General features: G+C 41.4%; 1 protein-coding gene and 1 pseudogene across 1 annotated transcript; both read right to left on the bottom strand.

Moving 5' to 3' along the window:
- Positions 1-11,474: 11,474 nt before the first annotated feature.
- Positions 11,475-12,568, bottom strand: Fdps-ps4 (farnesyl diphosphate synthase, pseudogene 4; annotated as a pseudogene).
- Positions 12,569-23,684: 11,116 nt separating this feature from the next.
- Positions 23,685-24,614, bottom strand: Olr1191 (olfactory receptor 1191). Its single transcript, NM_001000981.1, has one exon. The coding sequence runs from the start codon at positions 24,612-24,614 to the stop codon at positions 23,685-23,687; it is 930 nt and encodes a 309-aa protein (NP_001000981.1).
- Positions 24,615-25,218: the final 604 nt, after the last annotated feature.

Raw genomic sequence — 25,218 nt, 5'->3', positions numbered from 1 at the left:
TTGCAAATTGAATCCAAGAACACACCAAAGATATCATCCATAATGATCAAGTAGGCTTCATCCCAGGTATGCAGGGATGGTTTAATATACAGAAAACCATCAATGTAATTCACTATATAAACAAACTTAAAGATAAAAACCACATGATCATTTCATGATACTAAGAAAATATTTGCCAAAATTAAATACCCCTTCATGGTAAAAGTCCTTGAAACAACTTCAGGCATATTCCTAAACATAGTTAAAGCCATATACAGCAAACCACTAGCTAACATTAAATTAAAAGGAGCAAAACTTGAAGCGATCCCACTAAAATCAGGGACTAGACAAGGCTGCCCACTCTCTCCCTACTTATTCAATGTAGTTCCTGAAGTTCTAGTCAGAGCAATCAGACAACAAAAGGAGAACTGCTAAACCTGATACAAAGGGAATCCACCACAGAACTACTAAACCTGATAAACACCTTCAGCAAAGTGGCTGTGTATAAAATTAACTCAAATAAATCAGTAGCCTTCCTCTACACAAAAGAGAAACAAGCAGAGAAAGAAATTAGGGAAGCAACACCTTTCATAATAGACCCAAATAATATAAAATACCTCAGTGTGACTTTAACCAAGCAAGTGAAAGATCTGTATGATAAGAACTTCAAGCCTCTGAAGAAAGAAATTGAAGAAGATCTCAGAAGATGGAAAGATCTCCCATGCTCATGGATTGGCAGGACTAATATAGTAAATATGGCCATTTTACCAAAACAATCTACAGATTCAATGCAATCTCCATCAAAATTCCAATCCAATTCTTCCTAGAGTTAGACAGAACAATTTGCAAATTCATCTGGAATAACAAAATACCCAGGATAGCTATAACTATCCTCAACAATAAAAGGACTTCCGGGGGAATCACTATCCCTGAACTCAAGCAGTATTACAGAGCAATAGTGATAAAAACTGTATGGTATTTGTACAGGGGAAGGGAAATAGACCAGTGGAATAGAATGGAAGACCCAGAAATGAACCCACACACCTATGGTCACTTGATTTTTGACAAAGGAGCCAAAACCGTCTAATGGCAAAAAGATAGCATTTTCAGCAAATGGTGCTGTTTCAACTGGAGGTCGACATGTAGAAGAATGCAGAGCCATTCATCTCTGTAACCCTGTACAAATCTTAAGTCCAAGTGGATCAAGGACCTCCACATCAAACCAGATACACTCAAACTAATAGAAGAAATAGTGGGGAAGAATCTCAAACACATGGGCACTGGAGAAAATTTCCTGAACAAAGCACCAATGGCTTATGCTCTAAGAGCAAGAATCGACAAATGGGATCTCATAAAACTGCAAAGCTTCTGTACGGCAAAGGACACTGTTGTTAGAACAAAACGGCAACCAACAGATTGGGAAAAGATCTTTACCAATCCTACAACAGATAGAGGGCTTATATCCAAAATATACAAAGAACTCAAGAAGTTAGACTGCAGGGAGGCAAATAACCCTATTAAAAAATGGGGTTCAGAGCTAAACAAAGAATTCACAGCTGAGGAATGCTGAATGGCTGAGAAACACCTAAAGAAATGTTCAACATCTTTAGTCATAAGGGAAATGCAAATCAAAATAACCCTGAGGTTCTACCTTGCACCAGTCAGAATGGCTAAGATCAACAATTCTGGTGACAGCAGATGTGGGTAAGGATGTGGAGAAAGAGGAACACTCCTCCATTGTTGGGATTGCAGACTTGTACAACCATTCTGGAAATCAGTCTGGAGATTCCCCAGAAAATTCGACATTGCACTACGTGAGGACCCAGCTATACCTCTCTTGGGCATATACCCAAAAGATGCTCCAACAAATAACAAAGATACATGCTTCACTATGTTCATAGCAGGCTTATTTGTAATAACCAGAAACTGGAAAGAACCCAGATGCCCTTCATCAGAGGAATGGATACAGAAAATGTGGTACATCTACACAATGGGATACTACTCCACTCTCAAAACAATGACTTTATATAATTCATAGGCAAATGGATGGAACTGGAAAATATCATCCTGAGTGAGGTAACCCAATCACAGAAAAATACACCTGATATGCACTCATTGATAAGTGGCTATTAGCCCAAATGCTCAAATTACTCTAGATGCACAGAACACATGAAACTCAAGAAGGATGACCAAAATGCAAATGCTTCACTCCTACTTTAAAAGAGGAACAAGAATACTCTTAGCAGGGTATAGGGAGGCAAAGTTTAGAACAGAGGCTGCAGGAATACCCATTTAGAGCCTGCCCCACATGTGGCCCATACATATATAGCCACCAAACTAGATAAGATGGATGAAGCAAAGAAGTGCAGGCTGACTGGGACCAGATGTAGATCTCTCCTGAGAGACACAGGCAGAATACTGGAAATACATAGAGGAATGCCAGCAGAAAATCAGTAAAATGAGAACAGGACCCTCGTTGAAGGAATCAGAGAAAGGACTGAAAGAGCTGAATGTGCTTGAGACCCTATATGAACAACAATGCCCACCAACCAGAGCTTCCAGGGACTAAGCCACTACCCAAAGATTATACATGGACTGACCCTGGGTTCCAACTGCATAGGTAGCAATGAATAACCTAGCAAGAGCACCAGTGGAAGGGGAAGCCCTTGGTTCTGCCAAGACTGGACCCCCAGTGAATGGGATTGTTGGGGGCAGGGTGGTAAGTGGGGGAGGATGGAGAGGGGAATACCCATATAGAAGGGGAGCGGTAGGTGTTAGGGAGATGTTGGCCTGGAAACTGGGAAAGGGAAAAACATTTGAAATGTAAATAAGAAATACCCATTTTAATAAAGATGGAAAAATTTCTTCTAAAATTTCGTCTTTGAAAACAATACTCATTTTCTTCATCCTTTCATTTGCATGTAGAAAGACCAAACACAGTCCATCTCTGAATAAAAACCCCTGTTTTAAAATATGATTAAGGTAAGAAGATATACAGTCCAGAGAATATTTTTATTTCCTTGATAATCAAATATTGCTTCTTTATACCCAATTTAAGATCAAAATAATAAAGAAACTCTGTGATAACAGTAATGTACATGGCAAAGAGAAAGCAGAAAGAATGATTCTTAATCTGAAAGATAAAGCAGAGCGTTTGGGATGTTACAGGGTTTGTTTGCAGGTACCCAGAAGTCACATGGACTGGAGTTATAGCTCGGTGTTTGAATGTTTGTCCAGTGTCTGCAAGATTCTAGATTTCATCCAAGAACCATAAAGAAGTGTTGTTCACTGCAATGTTAGCCTATCTCATGAATTCCTACCTATAGTAAAAGCAACAAGTAAACTATTATTTAAAAAATTGTGACATTATAAATACCATCCTCTTAAGTAGCTTACATATAAGAAACAATCTACTTGTTCTGTTCTTATTGTCTGGTATTGCTGGACAAAAAGGTGAGTTATATCAGTAAGTACCAAAGCCTTGAGTTAGGCTTTTATTGGTTCTTGAAAGTTTTGTGGAAGCTCTTCAAGAAAAGTTTCCTAGGGCAGGTCTGTGTTTGATGTTGTGAAAATAAAGATGTAGTTTTGTTTTTTCACTCATATTTTCACCTCCAAGAAGTAGAGATTGATGAAGGAAGTAGCACTTATAATACTGAATAATTAAACACCAGGATAAAGTTAATTGGCCATCTGGGTTCAGAGGGCATCTTTGAATGCAATCTGGGTTGGTGAAGTCAGACTTGGAGTCCCTGAGGATGGGTGTCTGATAAAAAATTATATCGTTGGAGGCATGAGAATAAGGATTTTTAACAGGGAAAATTAAAGGCCAAGACGCAATAATTAACCGAGGAATCAAGTGTTCTCAGGAAAATTGTTTAAGTGTACAGTGGTAAAAAGAATGGTGAAAAATTACATAACAGAAATAGTTCAGGTCAATCCCAAAATACATAGCTATAATCATAGAGAGTTAGTGATGAATAGATGATACACAGGGCTGTGCACTGACTGCACTGAAAAAATTACATTACAAATTCTGAATTTTCTTAGGGCTTGGAACCAAGAATAGATTTAGAACAGAAAACTAAGGATAGAAGCACAACAATATAAAATTTTCACATATTCAAACTGAAAGAACAAGCTCAAGCTTTCTTTCATAGAAAATAAGAAATAAGGGCTGGAACAAATAGGAAAATTATTCTAAGGTCTTGCTAACAGTGTCTGCTTAAGGATGAGATCTACTTAAATGAACAACAACAACAACAACAAAAATAATGTAGGCAATGTTTCTCTAATGTTTCCAAATCCAAATGGTATGAGGTAGAGAGAACTTAGTAGTTAACCTATTCCTCCATTTTTCTTATTTCACCCATATTATTCAAGTGTTTATGCACCAAAGCTCTTTGTAGTGTCTCTTCTTATATATGTATATTCTTTTTGCTCAATAGAATAATCCAATCTAAGTGGACACAGATATAAATTCTACTGCACACACACACACACACACACACACACACACACACACACACACACACATATATATATATATGACTGTCAACAACTAGAAAGAAAATGGTGTTAGAACAGAATGTCTGATCACCTGCTTCTCAGTGCAGTTCTCAACATCGTTTCCTGCCTAAAGCTCATCTATTTTGGCATGTATGTAAAGACCCTGTTATAATGTGTATCCTTTACAGGTATTTAGTGAATACCATAGGGGATAATACTTGAAGGTATTTTGTAAATTCTGCTTATTTGAGAAATGATTAGTATAAAGCTTGTCCACCATCCTTCCCTGGCATGGGAGACACCATGATTAAAACCATGGATCACCATTATACTCCAGATTTTCTGACCCCTGAGACTTAACCAAATGGGGAAAACTCAACTGAATAATTGCTTCATTTGTGGTGGGGCATTGCACGCATCCACACCCCATTAAATTAAAAAAATATGAAACATCTTTGTCTCTTAATCTGTTCTCATCTTCAGATTGTACAGGAGTGGCAAGAATATCTCTCTATAAAAGAAAAAAAGAACATCTCTCTATAGATAAATTCAGGTCTTAGAAATTAATTTCTTTAATAAAAGCAAGTAGACTCTTCTTGAAGAGAAAAGCACAACATACAAAAGTAAACTGGCATAGAAAGGGAGTCTGGCCTATCAGGAGAAGCCCATACTAAGCAAGTGAGTATGAATAAAAAGCTATGAGTGCTGGTTCTAGGCTGAGAAAGAATAGAAGCTCTGGCTTTCTTGGTGGATATCTTAAGATAAAAGAAGTAGAAGAGAACAACTTCACTGCAAATTATGTCACCAGGTTCTACCATTTATAACTCATAATGATATCTAAGTCACTCAAGTGTTTTGTCCAGGAGAATCTTCGGGTATCAGAGTGTCATGGTGTACCTGCAAAAAATCCCATATTATTTCCTCTGTAATCTACCCACAATAATATATATCCAAAGTAAATGTAATTTGTATAAAACTAGTATATAACTATACTATATATACACATAACTAGTATATATGTAAGCAACTAGAAGCAAATATCCTAGTGATTCTACTTTTTCTGATATTACTCATAAGAGCAGCCTCTACATGCTATAACAGGGTTTTCCCTTACCTATGCCGAAGAGTTAATACTCTTTCTATCAACCTCTTCATTTCCTTCAACATCTTTTGGACTATACAGACTTGTCAATATAGACAATAAGACTCACCACGGGGAAATCTTAGTTGCTCAAGGAACATTGGTTATGAAAGATAGAAAGTCTGCCTAAAAGAAAAAGGTGAAAGTACCAACATGGAGGAAAGAACTTGGATGATTTCTTCTAGGAAATATACGATGTATGCTCTGTCTTGGTAACTATAAGAGTTATAGGTGTGCCCTGGGAGTTGTATCCCTCTGAAGCCTATTATACAAATTGATCAAGGGTATGTTCATTCCCTGCTTCTCAAGGGCAGAGACTACACAGGAAAAAAGACTCTAACATCTCAATTTCTTAACCCCGGGAGAAAGATCAGTGGATATGTCTATGATCACTCTCTCATGTGTTTCTTCTCTGCGAAAGAGTCACCGAAAATTTCAAGACCACTTACTGGTGATACATGTTATAGCTTTCTGTCTTGTGTTTTCCTATTCTGGTTGTGTAGCAAGTTTTCCTAGATTTCATTAGGTTTGGAATTCAGAATTAAGCTTGATGTCAATCTTTTGTGTGTATGTGAAGGTGTATGGTTGGGTCGTATAGAAGACTTATTTTTATTTATATTTTAGATTCTTTGAGCACTCTTCTCACTGTTTTCTAGAAAGACTGCACCAATTTCCTTTTCCATCAGCAGTGAATAAGGAATCTCCTTTTCCTACAACCTCACCAGCATTTGTTGTCAGTTGTTTTATTGATCTTTTTTTATTCCATTTTTATTAAATTGGGTATTTCTTATTTACATTTCATTTATTATATATAAGTACACTGTAGCTGTCTTCAGATACACCAGAAGAGGGCACCAGATCTCTTTACAGATGGTTGTAAGCCATCATGTGGTTGCTGGGAATTGAACTCATGACCTCTGGAAGAACAGTCGGGTGCTCTTAACCGCTGAGCCATCTCTCCAGCCCTTATTTACATTTCAAATGTTATTTCCATTCCATGTTTCCAGGCCATCAGCTCCCTAACCCCTCCACCTCCCCTTCTATATGGGTGTTCCCCTCTCCATCCACTCCCCATTATTGGCCCCCAACAATCCTGTACACTGGGGGTCCAGCTTTGGCAGGACCAAGGGCTTCCCCTTCCACTGGTGCCCCTACAAGGCTATTCATTGCCACGTATGCAGTTGGAGCCCAGGGTCAGTCCATGTATAGTCTTTGTGTAATGACTTAATCCCTGGAAGTTCTGGTTGGCATTGTTGTTCTTATGGGGTCTCAAGCCCCTTCAGCTCTTTCAGTTTTTTTTTCTCTGATTCCTCCAACAGGGGTCCAGTGGTTTGCTGCTGGCATTCCCTTCTGTATTGGACATATTTTGGCTGTCTCTCTCAGGAGAGATCCAGTTCCTGTCAGCCTGTACTTCTTAGCTTCATCCATCTTATCTAGTTTTTGTGGCCGTATATGTATGGGCCACATGTGGGCCTATGTTTTGTTGATGTTAGCCATTCTGAGTGTGGTGAGAAAGAATGTAACAGTGTTTTTTATTTGCCTTTCACTAATTGCTAACGATGAGTAAAAATTTTAGTGATATTTCTCAACCATTTTTATATTTTCTACTAAGAAATCTCTGTGTAGACTATTCCCATTTTTATTTTTACTTTTTATTGGATATTTTAAAATTACATTTCAAATGTTATTCCCTTTCCCAGTTTCCCATCCATAAGACCCCTATACCATCATATCACCCTCCCCTTCTATGAGAGTGTTCTCCCTTCCCAACCACTCCTCATTCCCACCCCCTGACATCCCCCTGCACTGGGGGTCCAGCATTGGCGGGACCTAGAACTTCTCTCATTGGTGCCCAACCAGGCCATCCTCTGGTACATACAGTTGGAGCTATGGGTCTGTCCATGTGTAGTCTTTGGGTAGTGGTTTAATCCCTGGGGGTTTGAGTTGGTTAGCATAGTTGTTGTTATGGGCTTACAAACCCCTTAGTTCCTTCAAACCATTTTCTAAGTTCTCCAACAGGAACTCTGCTCTCAGTTCGATGGTTTGTTGCAAGTATTCATCTCTGTATTTGACATGCTTTGGCTGAACCTCTTAGGAGACGGCTATATCAGGCTCCTGTCAGCATGCATTTTTTTTCTTTTTGCCATCTTTATTAAATTGGTTATTTCTTTTTCTTCATCTTTATTAACTTGAGTATTTCTTATTTACATTTCAATTGTTAATCCCCTTCCCGGTTTCCGGGCCAACATCCCTCTAACCCCTCCCCATCCCCTTCTCTATCAGTGTTCCCTTCCCCATCCTACCCCCATTACTGCCCTCCCCCCAACAATCACGTTCACTGGGGGTTCAGTCTTGGCAAGACTAAGGGCTTGGCCTTCCACTGGTGCTCTTACTGGGCTATTCATTGCTATGTATGCAGTTGGAGTCCAGGGTCAGTACATGTATAGTCTTTGGGTAGTGGCTTAGTCCCTGGAAGCTCTGGTTGGCATTGTTGTTCATAGGGGGTCTCAAGTCCCTTCAGACTCTTCCAGTCCTTTCTAAGATTCCTTCAATGGGGGTCCCGTTCTCAGTTCAGTGGTTTAATGATGGCATTCGCCTATGTATTTGCTGTATTCTGGCTGTGTCTCTCAGGAGAGATCTACATCTGGTTCCTGTTGACCTGCACTTCTTTGCTTCATCCATCTTATCTAGTTTGGTGGCTGTATATGTATGGGCCACATGTGGGGCAGGCTCTGAATGGGTGTTCCTTCTGCTTCTGTTCTAAACTTTGCCTCCCTATTCCCTACTAAGGGTATTCTTTTTCCTCCTTTAAAGAAGGAGTGAAGCATTCGCATTTTGGTCATCCCTCTTGAGTTTCATGTATTCTGTGCATAGGGTAATTCAAGCATTTGGGCTAATATCCACTTATCAATGAGTGCATACCATGTGTGTTTCTCTGTGATTGGGTTACCTCACTCAGGATGATATTTTCCAGTTCCCTCCATTTGCCTATGAATTTCATAAAGTCATTGTTTTGGATAGCTGAGTAATATTCCATTGTATAGATGTACCACATTTTCTGTATCCATTCCTCTGTTGAAGGGCATGTGGGTTCTTTCCAGCTTCTGGCTATTATAAATAAGGCTGCTATGAACATAGTGGAGCATGTGTCTTTGTTATATGTTGGGGCATCTTTTGGGTCTATGCCCAAGAGAGGTATAGCTGGATCCTCAGGTAGTTCAATGTCCAATTTTCTGAGGAACCTCCAGACTGATTTCCAGAATGATTGCACCAGTCTGCAATCTGGTGGAACTTTTTTTAAAAAATTTATTTAATACTTAATAATAATTCTTTGGTTTCCGGGCAAACATCCCCCTCCCCCCTCCCCTTCCTTATGGGTGTTCCCCTCCCAACCCTCCCCCCATTGCCGCCCTCCCCCCACCAGTCTAGTTCACTGGGGGTTCAGTCTTAGCAGGACCCAGGGCTTCCCCTTCCACTGGTGCTCTTACTAGGATATTCATTGCTACCTATGAGGTCAGAGTCCAGGGTCAGTCCATGTATAGTCTTTAGGTAGTGGCTTAGTCCCTGGAAGCTCTGGTTGCTCGGCATTGTTGTACATATGGGGTCTCGAGCCCCTTCAAGCTCTTCCAGTTCTTTCTCTGATTCCTTCAACAGGGGTCCTATTCTCAGTTCAGTGGTTTGCTGCTGGCATTCGCCTCTGTATTTGCTGTATTCTGGCTGTGTCTCTCAGGAGCGATCTACATCCGGCTCCTGTCAGTCTGCACTTCTTTGCTTCATCCATCTTGTCTAATTGGGTGGCTGTATATGTATGGGCCACATGTGGGGCAGGCTCTGAATGGGTGTTCCTTCAGTCTCTGTTTTAATCTTTGCCTCTCTCTTCCCTGCCAAGGGTATTCTTGTTCCCCTTTTAAAGAAGGAGTGAAGCATTCACATTTTGATCATCCGTCTTGAGTTTCATTTGTTCTAGGCATCTAGGGTAATTCAAGCATTTGGGCTAATAGCCACTTATCAATGAGTGCATACCATGTATCTCTTTCTGTGATTGGGTTAGCTCACTCAGGTGATATTTTCCAGTTCCAACCATTTGACTACGAATTTCATAAAGTCGTTGTTTTTGATAGCTGAGTAATATTCCATTGTGTAGATGTACCACATTTTCTGTATCCATTCCTCTGTTGAAGGGCATCAGGGTTCTTTCCAGCTTCTGGCTATTATAAATAAGGCTGCGATGAACATAGTGGAGCAGGTGTCTTTTTTATATGTTGGGGCATCTTTTGGGTATATGCCCAAGAGAGGTATAGCTGGATCCTCAGGTAGTTCAATGTCCAATTTTCTGAGGAACCTCCAGACTGATTTCCAGAATGGTTGTACCAGTTTGCAATCCCACCAACAATGGAGGAGTGTTCCTCTTTCTACACATCCTCGCCAGCATCTGCTGTCGCTGGAGTTTTTGATCTTAGCCATTCTCACTGGTGTGAGGTGAAATCTCAGGGTTGTTTTGATTTGCATTTCCCTTATGACTAAAGATGTTGAACATTTCTGTAGGTGTTTCTCAGCCATTCGGCATTCCTCAGCTGTGAATTCTTTGTTTAGCTCTGAACCCCATTTTTAATAGGGTTATTTGTCTCCCTGCGGTCTAACTTCTTGAGTTCTTTGTATATTTTGGATATAAGGCCTCTATCTGTTGTAGGATTGGTAAAGATCTTTTCCCAATCTGTTGGTTGCCGATTTGTCCTAACCACAGTGTCCTTTGCCTTACAGAAGCTTTGCAGTTTTATGAGATCCCGTTTGTCGATTCTTGATCTTAGAGCATAAGCCATTGGTGCTTTGTTCAGGAAATTTTTTCCAGTGCCCATGTGTTCCAGATGCTTCCCTAGTTTTTCTTCTATTAGTTTGAGTGTATCAGGTTTGATGTGGAGGTCCTTGATCCACTTGGACTTAAGCTTTGTACAGGGTGATAAGCATGGATCAATCTGCATTCTTCTACATGTTGACCTCCAGTTGAACCAGCACCATTTGCTGAAAATGCTATCTTTTTTCCATTTGATGGTTTTGGCTCCTTTGTCAAAAATCAAGTGACCATAGGTGTGTGGGTTCATTTCTGGGTCTTCAATTCTATTCCATTGGTCTATCTTTCTGTCTCTGTACCAATCTGGTGGAACTTTTGAGATCACTTAAATATACTATCATATCATCTGCAAATAGTGATATTTTGACTTCTTCTTTTCCAATCTGTATCCCTTTTATCTCCTTTTGTTGTCTGATTGCTCTGGCTACAACTTCAAGAACTATATTGATTTAGTAGAGAGAGAGTGGCCAGCCTTGTCTAGTCCCTGATTTTAGTGGGATTGCTTCAAGTTTCTCTCCATTTAGTTTAATGTTAGCTACTGGTTTGCTGTATATGGCTTTTTACTATGTTTAGGTATGGGCCTTGAATTCCTATTTTTTCCAGGACTTTTATCATGAAGGGATGTTGCATTTTGTCAAATGCTTTCTCAGCATCTAATGAAATGATCATGTGGTTTTTATCTTTCAGTTTGTTTATATAATAGATTACGTTGATGGTTTTCTGAATATTAAACCATCCCTACATGTGTGGGATGAAGCCTACTTGATCATGATGGATGATTGTTTTGATGTGCTCTTGGATTCAGTTTGCAAGAATTTCATTGAGTATTTTTGCATCGATATTCGTAAGGGAAATTGGTCTGAAGTTCTCTTTCTTTGTTGGGTCTTTGTGTGGCTTCATAGAAGGAATTCCGTAGCGCTCCATTTGTTTCAAGTTTGTGGAATAGTTTGGACAATAATTTATTGAGACCCCCGCCCTCCCAGCCTCTACCATTCGAGGTCACTTTCTCTGCTTGTAGATCTTGTTTGCTAGTTCCAGGAAGATGAATAGGGACAGTGGCGCAGAGCACTGCTCTATGAGACTCTTGAGGTAGTTGTAACTGTCTTCCTCATACCTGAAGAACACATTCTACAGATCCAGTTCTTCCTAGTATGCTTTCACCTGAGCCACTTTTTTTGTGTCCTTCTGCCCATAATTCTCCTCTAAGATCTGGCGCTGCTGAGGAGTGGCTCGTAGCAGACACTGAATCACCAGCCAGCTACATTTGTTGTCCCGAATGTCAGTGCTGACCTTTCCAGTCACACTGTGGTCTCCAAAGAGATCAAGGTAGTCATCCTGGATCTGGAAGTACTTGCCCATCTACAGCAGGATCTTTAGGCCGTTAGCATGTTCCTTCTCCCCATCAATTCCAGCCATGTACATGGCAGCCGCGATAGGGAGGTAGGAAGAGTAGAAAGCTGTCTTATATTTGACAATAGATTCGTACCTCTTTTTAGTGTATCTACCAAGATCCACTTGGCCCTGGGGTGTTGTGATGAGGTCGAGAGTCTGCTCGATCTCAGTCTGATAGGTGCGCTACAGGAAGAGCTCCAGCAGGTTGAGGTAGTAGGGCTGCTCCCTGCAGTAGAACTTCAGCAGGTGGTAGATGGAGGCTTCCAGAAGCAGAGCATCGTTGATGTCATCCAAGCCTATGCCTGGCTTCTGATACCAGCAGATCTGCCCCCGGTGAGTGTGGGAAGAGTCCAAGATGTCATCTGACATGAGGAAGAAAGCCTGGAGCAGTTCTACACACCAGCCCACCATCAGGGCCCGCTGTTGGCTCTCAGCATCCTGTTTCCTCGGCTCCACCAGCTCCTGGAAGGTCTGTACCACCGTCAGACCCCGATTGTACTTGCCTCCTACAGTGTTGTACTCCAGGACCTCCTTGAGCCAGGTAATAGCATCTCCCTTCTCTGGGTGTCCTAGTTCATCCTCAGTCAGCACCTTGACAATCTGGGAGAAGTGCTGGATGAAATTCTGCCTTTCTTGATTATAAACATCCAATTTCTGGTCCCCATTCATTCTGACAGAGGAGCTAAATGCTCTGTGCTTCAATGAGGATTCTCCCGAGATCCTAGATCTTGCTTTTCTGGTGTGTTTAGATATTCAGTGTTTGCTTTGGTGGGAGAATTGGGTTCTGATGATGCCATGTAGTCTTGGTTTCTGTTGCTTGGGTTCCTGTGCTTGCCTCTCACCATCAGGTTGTCTCTGTTGTTACCTTGTTCTGCTATTTCTGACAGTGGCTAGACTGTCCTATAGGCCTGTGCATCAGGAGTGCTGTAGACCTGTTTTCTTTCAGCCAGTTATGGGAACAGAGTGTTCTGCTTTTGGGCGTGTAGTTTTTCCTGTCTACTGGTCTTCAGCTGTTCCTGTGGGCCTGTGTCCTGAGTCCACCAGGCAGGTCGCTTAGAGCAGAAAAGTTGGTCTTACCTGTGGTCCCTTGGCTCAAGTTGCTCATGGGGGGCTGCTTTTGAGCTCTCCATGAGGGCAGCAACCAGGAGGGCCTGTGCCACCTTTTCCCTGAGCCCCCGTGAACCGGGGTCCCAGATGGCGTTAGGTGTTTTCCTCTGGAGTCAGAAATGTGGGCAGAGTGTAGTCTCTTCTGGCTTCCCAGGCATGTCTGTTCCTGTGAATGTTTAACTCTTCCTGCCACGGAATTTGGGTGCAGTGAACTGTTGACTGGGTCCCTTCAGGTCTGGGCAGTGTCTGGATCTCAGGGGACCTGCCGCTTGAGTGCCCCGAAGTCATTGTTTTTAATAGCTGGGTAGTACTCCATTGTGTAAATGTACCACATTTTTTGTATCCATTCTTCCTTTGAGGGATGTCTAGATTATTTCCAGCTTCTATTTTAAATAAGGCTGCTATGAACATAGTGTAGCATGTGTATCACATTTTCTGTATCCATTTCTCTGTTGAGGGATATCTGGGTTTTCTTTTGTTATATTAAAGTATGAACATTGATTTCCTAATCTCTCCAATACTTTTTAAATTTTATTTTTCTTGGATATTTTATGTATTTACATTTTATGTGCTATCCACTTTCCCTTCTCTCCCATATCCTCTTTTCCTCCCCATGCTTCTATGAGGATGCTCTCACTCCCACCCACCCACCTCAACGCCCTGGCCTTCCCCTACATAGGGGAAATAAGCCTTCATAGGACCAACAGCTTTTCCTCCTATTGATACTTGAATTCCTGATCTCTCCAATCCTTTTAACATGAATGGGTGTTGTATATTGTCAGAGGCTTTGTCAGAATCTGAAGAGATGATCACATTTTTTTTCTTTGAGTTTGTTTATATACTGAATTACATAGATGGATGTCCATATATTGAACCATCCCTGCATTCCTGGGATGAAGCCTACTTGCTCATGGTGAATGATAATTTGGATGTGTTCTTGAATTCAGTTGCCAGAATTTTATTGAATATTTTTGCAACGATATTCATAAGTGAAATTTGTCTTAAGTTCTTTTTCTTTGTTGGGTCTTTGTGTGGTTTAAGTGTGAGTGTAATTGTGGCTTCCTATAAAAAATTATGCAGTGTTCCTTCTGTTTCTCGTTTCTGGAATAGTTTGAAGAGTATTGGTATTAGATCTTCTTTAAAGGTCTGATAGAATTCTGCACTTAACCCATCTGTCCTGTTTTTTGTTTTTGTTTTTGTTTGTTTTGTTTTGTTTTGGTTGTGAGACTTTTAATGACTGCTTCTATTTCTTCAGCATTATGGGATTGTTTAGATGTTTTATCTGATCCTGATTTGACTTCTTTTTTTTTTTTACATTTTTTTTATTAACTTGAGTATTTCTTATATACATTTCTTTTTTTTTTATTAACTTGAGTATTTCTTATATACATTTCAAGTGTTATTCCCTTTCCCGGTTTCCGGGCAAACATCCCCCTCCCCCCTCCCCTTCCTTATGGGTGTTCCCCTCCCAACCCTCCCCCCATTGCCGCCCTCCCCCCACCAGTCTAGTTCACTGGGGGGTCAGTCTTAGCAGGACCCAGGGCTTCCCCTTCCACTGGTGCTCTTACTAGGATATTCATTGCTACCTATGAGGTCAGAGTCCAGGGTCAGTCCATGTATAGTCTTTAGGTAGTGGCTTAGTCCCTGGAAGCTCTGGTTGCTTGGCATTGTTGTACATATGGGGTCTCGAGCCCCTTCAAGCTCTTCCAGTTCTTTCTCTGATTCCTTCAACAGGGGTCCTATTCTCAGTTCAGTGGTTTGCTGCTGGCATTCGCCTCTGTATTTGCTGTATTCTGGCTGTGTCTCTCAGGAGCGATCTACATCCGGCTCCTGTCGGTCTGCACTTCTTTGCTTCATCCATCTTGTCTAATTGGTTGGCTGTATATGTATGGGCCACATGTGGGGCAGGCTCTGAATGGGTGTTCCTTCAGTCTCTGTTTTAATCTTTGCCTCTCTCTTCCCTGCCAAGGGTATTCTTGTTCCCCTTTTAAAGAAGGAGTGAAGCATTCACATTTTGATCATCCGTCTTGAGTTTCATTTGTTCTAGGCATCTAGGGTAATTCAAGCATTTGGGCTAATAGCCACTTATCAGTGAGTGCATACCATGTATCTCTTTCTGTGATTGGGTTAGCTCACTCAGGATGATATTTTCCAGTTCCAACCATTTGACTACGAATTTCATAAAGTCGTTGTTTTTGATAGCTGAGTAATATTCCATTGTGTAGATGTACCACATTTTCTGTATCCATTCCTCTGTTGAAGGGCATCTGGGTTCTTTCCAGCTTCTGGCTATTATAAATAAGGCTGCAATGACCATAGTGGAGCAGGTGTCTTTTTTATATGTTGGGGCATCTTTTGGGTCTATACCCAAGAGAGGTATAGCTGGATCCTCAGGCAGTTCAATGTCCAATTTTCTGAGGATCCTCCAGACTGATTTCCAGAATGGTTGTACCAGTATGCAATCCCACCAACAATGGAGGAGTGTTCCTCTTTCTCCACATCCTCGCTAGCATCTGCTGTCCCCTGAGTTTTTGATCTGAGCCATTCTCACTGGTGTGAGGTGAAATCTCAGGGTTGTTTTGATTTGCATTTCCCTTATGACTAAAGATGTTGAACATTTCTTTAGGTGTTTCTCAGCCATTCGGCATTCCTCAGCTGTGAACTCTTTGTTTAGCTCTGAACCCCATTTTTTAATAGGGTTATTTGACTCCCTGCGGTCTAACTTCTTGAGTTCTTTGTATATTTTGGATATAAGGCCTCTATCTGTTGTAGGATTGGTAAAGATCTTTTCACAATCTGTTGGTTGCCGTTTTGTCCTAACCACAGTGTCCTTTGCCTTACAGAAGCTTTGCAGTTTTATGAGATCCCATTTGTCGATTCTTGATCTTAGAGCGTAAGCCATTGGTGTTTTGTTTAGGAAATTTTTTCCAGTGCCCATGTGTTCCAGATGCTTCCCTAGTTTTTCTTCTATTAGTTTGAGTGTGTCTGGTTTGATGTGGAGGTCCTTGATCCACTTGGACTTAAGCTTTGTACAGGGTGATAAGCATGGATCGATCTGCATTATTCTACATGTTGACCTCCAGTTGAACCAGCACCATTTGCTGAAAATGCTATCTTTTTTCCATTTGATGGTTTTGGCTCCTTTGTCAAAAATCAAGTGACCATAGGTGTGTGGGTTCATTTCTGGGTCTTCAATTCTATTCCATTGGTCTATCTGTCTGTCTCTGTACCAATACCTTGCAGTTTTTATCACTATTGCTCTGTAATATTGCTTGAGTTCAGGGATAGTGATTCCCCCTGAAGTCCTTTTATTGTTGAGGATAGCTTTAGCTATCCTGGGTTTTTTGTTATTCCAGATGAATTTGCAAATTGTTCTGTCTAACTCTTTGAAGAATTGGATTGGTATTTTGATGGGGATTGCATTGAATCTGTAGATTGCTTTTGGTAAAATGGCCATTTTTACTATATTAATCCTGCCAATCCATGAGCATGGGAGATCTTTCCATCTTCTGAGGTCTTCTTCAATTTCCTTCTTCAGTGTCTTGAAGTTCTTATGGTACAGATCTTTTACTTGCTTTGTTAAAGTCACACCGAGGTACTTTATATTATTTGGGTCTATTATGAAGGGTGTCGTTTCCCTAATTTCTTTCTCGGCTTGTTTCTCTTTTGTGTAGAGGAAGGCAACTGATTTATTTGAGTTAATTTTATACCCAGCCACTTTTCTGAAGTTGTTTATCAGCTTTAGTAGTTCACTGGTGGAACTTTTGGGATCACTTAAATATACTATCATATCATCTGCAAATAGTGATATTTTGATTTCTTCTTTTCCGATCTGTATCCCCTTGACCTCCTTTTGTTGTCTGATTGCTCTGGCTAGAACTTCAAGAACTATATTGAATAAGTAGGGAGAGAGTGGGCAGCCTTGTCTAGTCCCTGATTTTAGTGGGATTGCTTCAAGTTTCTCTCCATTTAGTTCAATGTTAGCAACTGGTTTGCTGTATATGGCTTTTACTATGTTCAGGTATGGGCCTTGAATTCCTATTCTTTCCAGGACTTTTATCATGAAGGGGTGTTGAATTTTGTCAAATGCTTTCTCAGCGTCTAATGAAATGATCATGTGGTTTTGTTCTTTCAGTTTGTTTATATAATGGATCATGTTGATGGTTTTCCATATATTAAACCATCCCTGCATGCCTGGGATGAAGCCTACTTGGTCATGGTGGATGATTGTTTTGATGTGCTCTTGGATTCGGTTTGCCAGAATTTTGTTGAGTATCTTTGCGTCGATATTCATAAGGGAAATTGGTCTGAAGTTCTCTTTCTTTGTTGTGTCTTTGTGTGGTTTAGGTATAAGAGTAATTGTGGCTTTGTAGAAGGTATTCGGTAGTGATCCATCTGTTTCAATTTTGTGGAATAGTTTGGGTAATATTGGTATGAGATGTTCTATGAAGGTTTGATAGAATTCTGCACTAAACCCGTCTGGACCTGGGCTCTTTTTGGTTGGGAGACCTTTAATGACTGCTTCTATTTCCTTAGGAGTTATGGGGTTGTTTAACTGGTTTATCTGTTCCTGATTTAACTTCGGTACCTGGTATCTGTCTAGGAAATTATCCATTTCCTGAAGATTTTCAAGTTTTGTTGAATATAGGTTTTTATAGTAAGATCTGATGACTTTTTGAATTTCCTCTGAATCTGTTGTTATGTTTCCCTTTTCATTTCTGATTTTGTTAATTTGGACGCACTCTCTGTGTCCTCTCGTTAGTCTGTCTAAGGGTTTATCTATCTTGTTGATTTTCTCAAAGAACCAACTTTTGGTTCTGTTGATTCTCTCTATGGTCCTTTTTGTTTCTACTTGGTTGATTTCAGCTCTGAGTTTGATTATTTCCTGCCTTCTACTCCTCCTGGGTGTATTTGCTTCTTTTTGTTCTAGAGCTTTTAGGTGTGCTGTCAAGCTGCTGACATATGCTCTTTCCTGTTTCTTTCTGCAGGCACTCAGCGCTATGAGTTTTCCTCTTAGCACAGCTTTCATTGTGTCCCATAAGTTTGGGTATGTTGTACCTTCATTTTCATTAAATTCTAAAAAGTTTTTAATTTCTTTCTTTATTTCTTCCTTGACCAGGTTATCATTGAGTAGAGCATTGTTCAATTTCCAAGTATATGTGGGCATTCTTCCTTGATTGTTATTGAAGACCAGTTTTAGGCCATGGTGGTCCGATAGCACGCATGGGATTATTTCTCTCTTTCTGTTGAAATTTCTATCTCTCTTGTTGAGGCCCGTTTTTTGACCAATTATATGGTCAATTTTGGAGAAAGTACCATGAGGAGCTGAGAAGAAGGTATATCCTTTTGCTTTAGGATAGAATGTTCTATAAATCTCCGTTAAGTCCATTTGGCTCATGACTTCTCTTAGTCTGTCTACATCTCTGTTTAATTTCTTTTTCCATGATCTGTCCATTGATGAGAGTGGGGTGTTGAAATCTCCCACTATTATTGTGTGAGGTGCAATGTGTGTTTTGAGCTTTAGTAAGGTTTCTTTTACATATGTAGGTGCCCTTGTATTTGGGGCATAGATATTTAGGATTGAGAGTTCATCTTGGTGGATTTTTCCTTTGATGAATATGAAGTGTCCTTCCTTATCTTTTTTGATGACTTTTAGTTGAAAATTGATTTTATTTGATATTAGAAGGGCTATTCCAGCTTGCTTCTTCTGACCATTTGCTTGGAAAATTGTTTTCCAGCCTTTCACTCTGAGGTAATATCTGTCTTTGTCTCTGAGGTGTGTTTCCTGTAGGCAGCAGAATGCAGGGTCCTCGTTGCGTATCCAGTTTGTTAATCTATGTCTTTTTATTGGGGAGTTGAGGCCATTGATGTTGAGAGATATTAAGGAATAGTGATTATTGCTTCCCGTTATATTCATATTTGGATGTGAGGTTATGTTTGTGTGCTTTCATTCTCTTTGTTTTGTTGCCAAGACGATTAGTTTCTTGCTTCTTCTAGGGTATAGCTTGCCTCCTTATGTTGGGCTTTACCATTTATTATCCTTTGTAGTGCTGGATTTGTAGAAAGATATTGTGTAAATTTGGTTTTGTCATGGAATATCTTGGTTTCTCCCTCTATGTTAATTGAGAGTTTTGCAGGATACAGTAACCTGGGCTGGCATTTGTGTTCTCTTAGGGTCTGTATGACATCAGTCCAGGATCTTCTGGCCTTCATAGTTTCTGGCGAGAAGTCTGGTGTGATTCTGATAGGTCTGCCTTTATATGTTACTTGACCTTTTTCCCTTACTGCTTTTAATATTCTTTCTTTATTTTGTGCGTTTGGTGTTTTGACTATTATGTGACGGGAGGTGTTTCTTTTCTGGTCCAATCTATTTGGAGTTCTGTAGGCTTCTTGTATGCCTATGGGTATCCCTTTTTTTAGGTTAGGGAAGTTTTCTTCTATGATTTTGTTGAAGATATTTACTGGTCCTTTGAGCTGGGAGTCTTCACTCTCTTCTATACCTATTATCCTTAGGTTTGATCTTCTCATTGAGTCCTGGATTTCCTGTATGTTTTGGACCAGTAGCTTTTTCTGCTTTACATTATCTTTGACAGTTGAGTCAATGATTTCTATGGCATCTTCTGCTCCTGAGATTCTCTCTTCCATCTCTTGTATTCTGTTGGTGAAGCTTGTATCTACAGCTCCTTGTCTCTTCTTTTGGTTTCCTATATCCAGGGTTGTTTCCATGTGTTCTTTCTTGATTGCTTCTATTTCCATTTTTAATTCCTTCAACTGTTTGATTGTGTTTTCCTGGAATTCTTTCAGCGATTTTTGTGACTCCTCTCTATGGGCTTCTACCTGTTTATTTATGATTTCCTGATATTCTTTCAGGGATTTTTGTGTCTCCTCTCTATGGGCTTCTACTTGTTTATTTATGTTTTCCTGGAATTCTTTCAGGCATTTTTGCGATTCCTCTCTGTAGGCTTCTACTTGTTTATTAATGTTTTCCTGTGTTTCTCTAAGGGAGTTCTTCACGTCTTTCTTGAAGTCCTCCAGCATCATGATCAAATATGATTTTGAAAGTAGATCTTGCTTTTCTGGTGTGTTTGGACATTCCATGTTTGTTTTGGTGGGAGAATTGGGCTCCGATGATGCCATGTAGTCTTGGTTTCTGTTGCTTGGGTTCCTGCGCTTGCCTCTCGCCATCAGATTATCTCTAGTGTTACTTTGTTTTGCTATTTCTGACAGTGGCTAGACTGTCCTATAAGCCTGTGTGTCAGGAGTGCTGTAGACCTGTTTTACTGTTTTCTTTCAGCCAGTTATGGGGACAGAGTGTTCTGCTTTCGTGCGTGTAGTTTTTCCTCTGTACAGGTCTTCAGCTGTTCCTGTGGGCCTGTGTCTTGAGTTCACCAGGCAGGTCACTTGCAGCATACAAGTTGGTCTTACCTGTGGTCCCGAGGCTCAAGTTCGCTCGTGGGGTGCTGTCCACGGGCTCTCTGCAGCGGCAGCAACCAGGAAGACCTGTGCCGCCCCTTCTGGGAGCTTCAGTGTACCAGGGTTCTAGATGGCCTTTGGTGTTTTCCTCTGGCGTCCGAGATGTGTGTGCAGAGAGCAGTCTCTTCTGGTTTCCCAGGCTTGTCTACCTCTCTGAAGGTTTAGCTCTGCTTCCCATGGGATTTGGGTGCAGAGAACTGTTTATCTGGTCTGTTTCCTTCAGGTTCTGGTGGTGTCTCAGGCAGGGGTCCTGCCGCTCCTGGGCCCTCCCCCACAGGAGCCCAGAGGCCTTATACAGTTTCCTCTTGGGCCAGGGATATGGGCAGGGGTGGGCAGTGTTGGTGGTCTCTTCTGCTCTGCAGCCTCAGGAGTGCCACCTGACCAGGCGGTGAGGTCTCTTTCCCACAGGGTCTGGGAGCAGATAGCTGCTGTGGGCTGGGATCCGAGGGTGTGGGACTTCCGGTAAACACAGGACGTGCCTGGTCCTAGAGGAATTCTGCCTCTGTGTGTCCCAATTTCACCAGGCCGCTTTTTTGCAGCAGACAAGTTGGTCTTACCTGTGGTCCCGAGGCTCAGGTTTGCTCGCGGGGTGCTGCCCATGGGCTCTCTGCGGCGGCAGCAACCAGGAAGACCTGTGCCGCCTCTTCCGGGAGCTTCAGTGCACCAGGGTTCCAGATGGCCTTTGGTGTTTTCCTCTGGCGTCCGAGATGTATGTGCAGAGAGCAGTCTCTTCTGGTTTCCCAGGCGTGTCTGCCTCTCTGAAGGTTTAGCTCTGCTTCCCACGGGATTTGGGTGTAGAGAACTGTTTATCTGGTCTGTTTCCTTCAGGTTCTGGCGGTGTCTCAGGCAGGGGTCCTGCCGCTCCTGGGCCCTCCCCCACAGGAGCCCAGAGGCCTTATACAGTTTCCTCTTGGGCCAGGGATATGGGCAGGGGTGGGCAGTGTTGGTGGTCTCTTCTGCTCTGCAGCCTCAGGAGTGCCACCTGACCAGGCGGTGAGGTCTCTTTCCCACAGGGTCTGGGAGCAGATAGCTGCTGTCGGCCGGGATCCGAGGGTGTGGGACTTCCGGTAAACACAGGACGTGCCTGGTCCTAGAGGAATTCTGCCTCTGTGTGTCCCAATTTCACCAGGCCGTTTTCTTGCAGCAGACAAGTTGGTCTTACCTGTGGTCCCGAGGCTCAAGTTTGCTCGCGGGGTGCTGCCCACGGGCTCTCTGCGGCGGCAGCAACCAGGAAGACCTGTGCTGCCTCTTCCGGGAGCTTCAGTGCACCAGGGTTCCAGATGGCCTTTGGTGTTTTCCTCTGGCGTCCGAGATGTATGTGCAGAGAGCAGTCTCTTCTGGTTTCCCAGGCGTGTCTGCCTCTCTGAAGGTTTAGCTCTGCTTCCCACGGGATTTGGGTGCAGAGAACTGTTTATCTGGTCTGTTTCCTTCAGGTTCTGGCAGTGTCTCAGGCAGGGGTCCTGCCGCTCCTGGGCCCTCCCCCTCGGGAGCCCAGAGGCCTTATACAGTTTCCTCTTGGGCCAGGGATGTGGGCAGGGGTGGGCAGTGTTGGTGGTCTCTTCTGCTCTGCAGCCTCAGGAGTGCCCACCTGACCTGGTGGTGAGGTCTCTTTCCCACGGGGTCTGGGAGCAGAGAGCTGCTGTGGGCCGGGATCCTACAAACTCTTATATTCTGTTGGTGATGCTTGTATCTGTGACTTCCGATCTTTTTTCTAGGGTTTCTCTGTTCCGATTTGTCTCTATTTGTGATTTCTTTACTGTTTCTATTTCCATTTTTAGATCCTGGATGTTTTTGTTCAATTCCTTCACCCGTTTTGTTGTGTTTTTTTTTTCTGTTTATCTTTAAAGGATGTTTGTGTTTCCTTTTTAAGGCTTTTACTTGTTTGCCTCTGTTCTGTTTTCTTTAAGGGAATTACTAATGTCCTTCTTAAAGTCCTCTATCATCATCGTGAGATGTTATTTTAAATTCAAATATTGCTTTTCTGGTGTGATGGGGTAACAAGTATGTGCTGTCGTGGGAGAACTAGGTTCTGATGATGCCAAGTAGTAGTGGTTCCTGGAGCTTAGGTTCTTGCTCTTGCCTCTTTCCATCTGGTTATCCCTGATGTTAGTTAGTTGTGCTGTGTGTGAGTGGAGCTTGGCTCTCCTGTGGGTCTGTGAGCCTGTGATCTTAAGAGTTTGAGCACTCCTGGGAGGTCAGCTGTCTCCTGGCAGGTTTGGGTCCAGAGGTCTGTGTTCTAGACTTAGCTGTGAGTGCATATGGAGATTGGAATATCCTGTCCCAGGCTGCTTGTTGGTTTTTATGCCCTGTACACTCCTGGCTGGTTCTTCTTTGGAGAGTTAGTGGGGCACAAGTGGGGTCTGACCTGGGAATGAAAGCACTCTTGGGAGACCAGCTTCTCCTGGCAGGTTTTGTTTTGGAGGGCTGTGGGACAGTTTTAGCCCTGGGCACAGATGGAGTCAGATGCAGTTTCAACTGAGAGCCAATTTTCTGGTTCATAGATGGCGTTTTCCTACTATGGTCTTCTGTTGTAGCAGAGGCAAGAAAGCTCCCTGGGTCTTATGTTTTTAAAAGAGCTATATTCCTGAGGGCAGCATTAGAAATCAACCAGATTGCTTCCCAATCCTTCTCTTTTTAATACAATCACACTGTTTCTAACATTTAACATAGAAGTCAGAAGGACAAAAGTATCCACATCATTGAAGACCATTTCAGTCAGGATGTAAAGATAAAATTTTCTCTCCAGTAGAAAAACTCAGGTCCAAAATCTCAGTGGTGACTTCTGAGTGGTGAGTAGAGACATTCATGGTAAGGTCCAGCCTGTCCAGAAAGGAATGTCTAATAACAACATATATTCTACTACATCAGTAATTAATATACCATTTATAGCAACAGGTATTGTTTACCTGTATGTGGTCTTATGTTCTAAAAATGAACTAATTCATAAATTTTATTAAACAACTCATGAATTGTCATTTGAATGGTTGTATAGACCTAAAGAAATGTAAACATTAAACTGAAGTGAAAAAACATGTCACTTATAAGAGGGGAGGAGGATAGATTGAAGATAATGAATGAGGTATCATAAAAATTTCAGCTGAAAGTATTCTCTATATAATTTTGATCAAAGACAGAAGAACAAACTGGATAAAAATTATACATAATTAAGGGACAAATTGTTTTGGTTCACAATTTTACTTTTGTCATCTCAGAATACTGAAACAAGTAAACTTATAACTAAAAAAGTATTGTCCCAAGTGTTTGTAAAGCTTTCTTAAAGTCTTTGTTTCTCAAGCTGTAGATGAAAGGGTTCAACATGGGTGTGACCACTGTATACATTACTGAGGCCACCATGCCCTTCTCAGAAGAGGAAGATGCATCAGAACTAAGATACACACCAAGGCCTGTCCCATAGAATAAAGAAACCACTGATAGGTGAGACCCACAGGTAGAAAATGCTTTATATTTTCCATCTGTTGATGGGATTCTCAAAATAGAGGAAACAATTTTAGAGTAGGAATAAATGATCCCTGAGAAAGGAACAAAGCCAAGGACACATATCAGTATGTAAAGGAGGATATGATTGATTAGTGTGTCTGAGCAGGCTATCGTGAGGGCTGTGGCATGCTCACAATAAAAGTGTTTAATTATCTGATTGGTACAGAAGGACAGCCGCAGCATTAACAGACTCTGAATCAGAGAATATGAGAAGCTAATGAACCATGATACAAGAACCAACAAGCCACTTAGATGAGGATTCATAATGACTGGATAGTGTAGCGGGTAACAGATGGCTACAAATCGGTCATAGGCCATCACAGAGAGGAGGAATGTGTCCATGCCCGAAAAAACCATGAAAAAATACATCTGGATGATGCATTCTGCATAGGTGATGGACTTGCTCTGTGTTTGGATGTTCACCAACATCTTAGGGATTGTTGTTGTGATGAAACAAATGTCAGAAAAGGACAGATTAGATAGGAAGAAGTACATGGGAGTATGCAGGTGAGAGTCAATGCTGACGACCAGAATGATGAGCAGATTTCCAAGCACAGTGACCACAAACATGAGCAGAAACAGTCCGAATAGCATGGGTTGATGCTCTGGATCTTGGGAAAACCCCAGAAGTAAAAATTCTAAAGTACTTATTTGGTTTCCTGGTATCATGCTGTTGACAAATAAGCTAGACACCTATGGGAGAGAAAGATTGAGAAACATACACCACAGTCTCTAAGATGTCTGTCCTTTTATGTATTAAGATAAACATACATAACAGTTTCATTACTATGAAAATTAGGAATCCTGCATTTTCTCATCCATTGATAATACTGTCTCATAATGTTAACCTTCCTTCTTCTCTTATCTCTATTAGAACTATTAACTCTCCAAATTTTAAACCACATAAAGACCAATGAATCTCTGGAAGTATTTAGATCAAAACATACAGTTTCTAAAAGTACAGTAAATCCTTTCTTTATGACAGATACACTCTGATGCACAGTTTCTCTTCTCAATGTTTGTCAGTGACTACACTAAATTCTGATCATTAAAACGTTTTGTTCATGAACATGATCATACCTTCTCTGTATCTCTGAACTCTCATTCTTAGAAACCTTTGTTATTTTAATTTCTGGCTATTTTGTGTATGTGATACATTTCTTGGCTTTCTGGATGATTTCCATTTTCATCAGGTGTCAATATTATGTGATTATTTGACAAAGATTTTGACACCATTTTGACAGCCAAATTAATGAAACAATGAACATATGAA

The sequence above is a fragment of the Rattus norvegicus genome, chromosome 8 (assembly GCF_036323735.1).
Source record: "Rattus norvegicus strain BN/NHsdMcwi chromosome 8, GRCr8, whole genome shotgun sequence".
NCBI classification, from domain to species: domain Eukaryota; kingdom Metazoa; phylum Chordata; class Mammalia; order Rodentia; family Muridae; genus Rattus; species Rattus norvegicus.
Note: the sequence above shows the minus strand (reverse complement) of the source record. Positions and strands in the feature narration are given on the sequence as shown.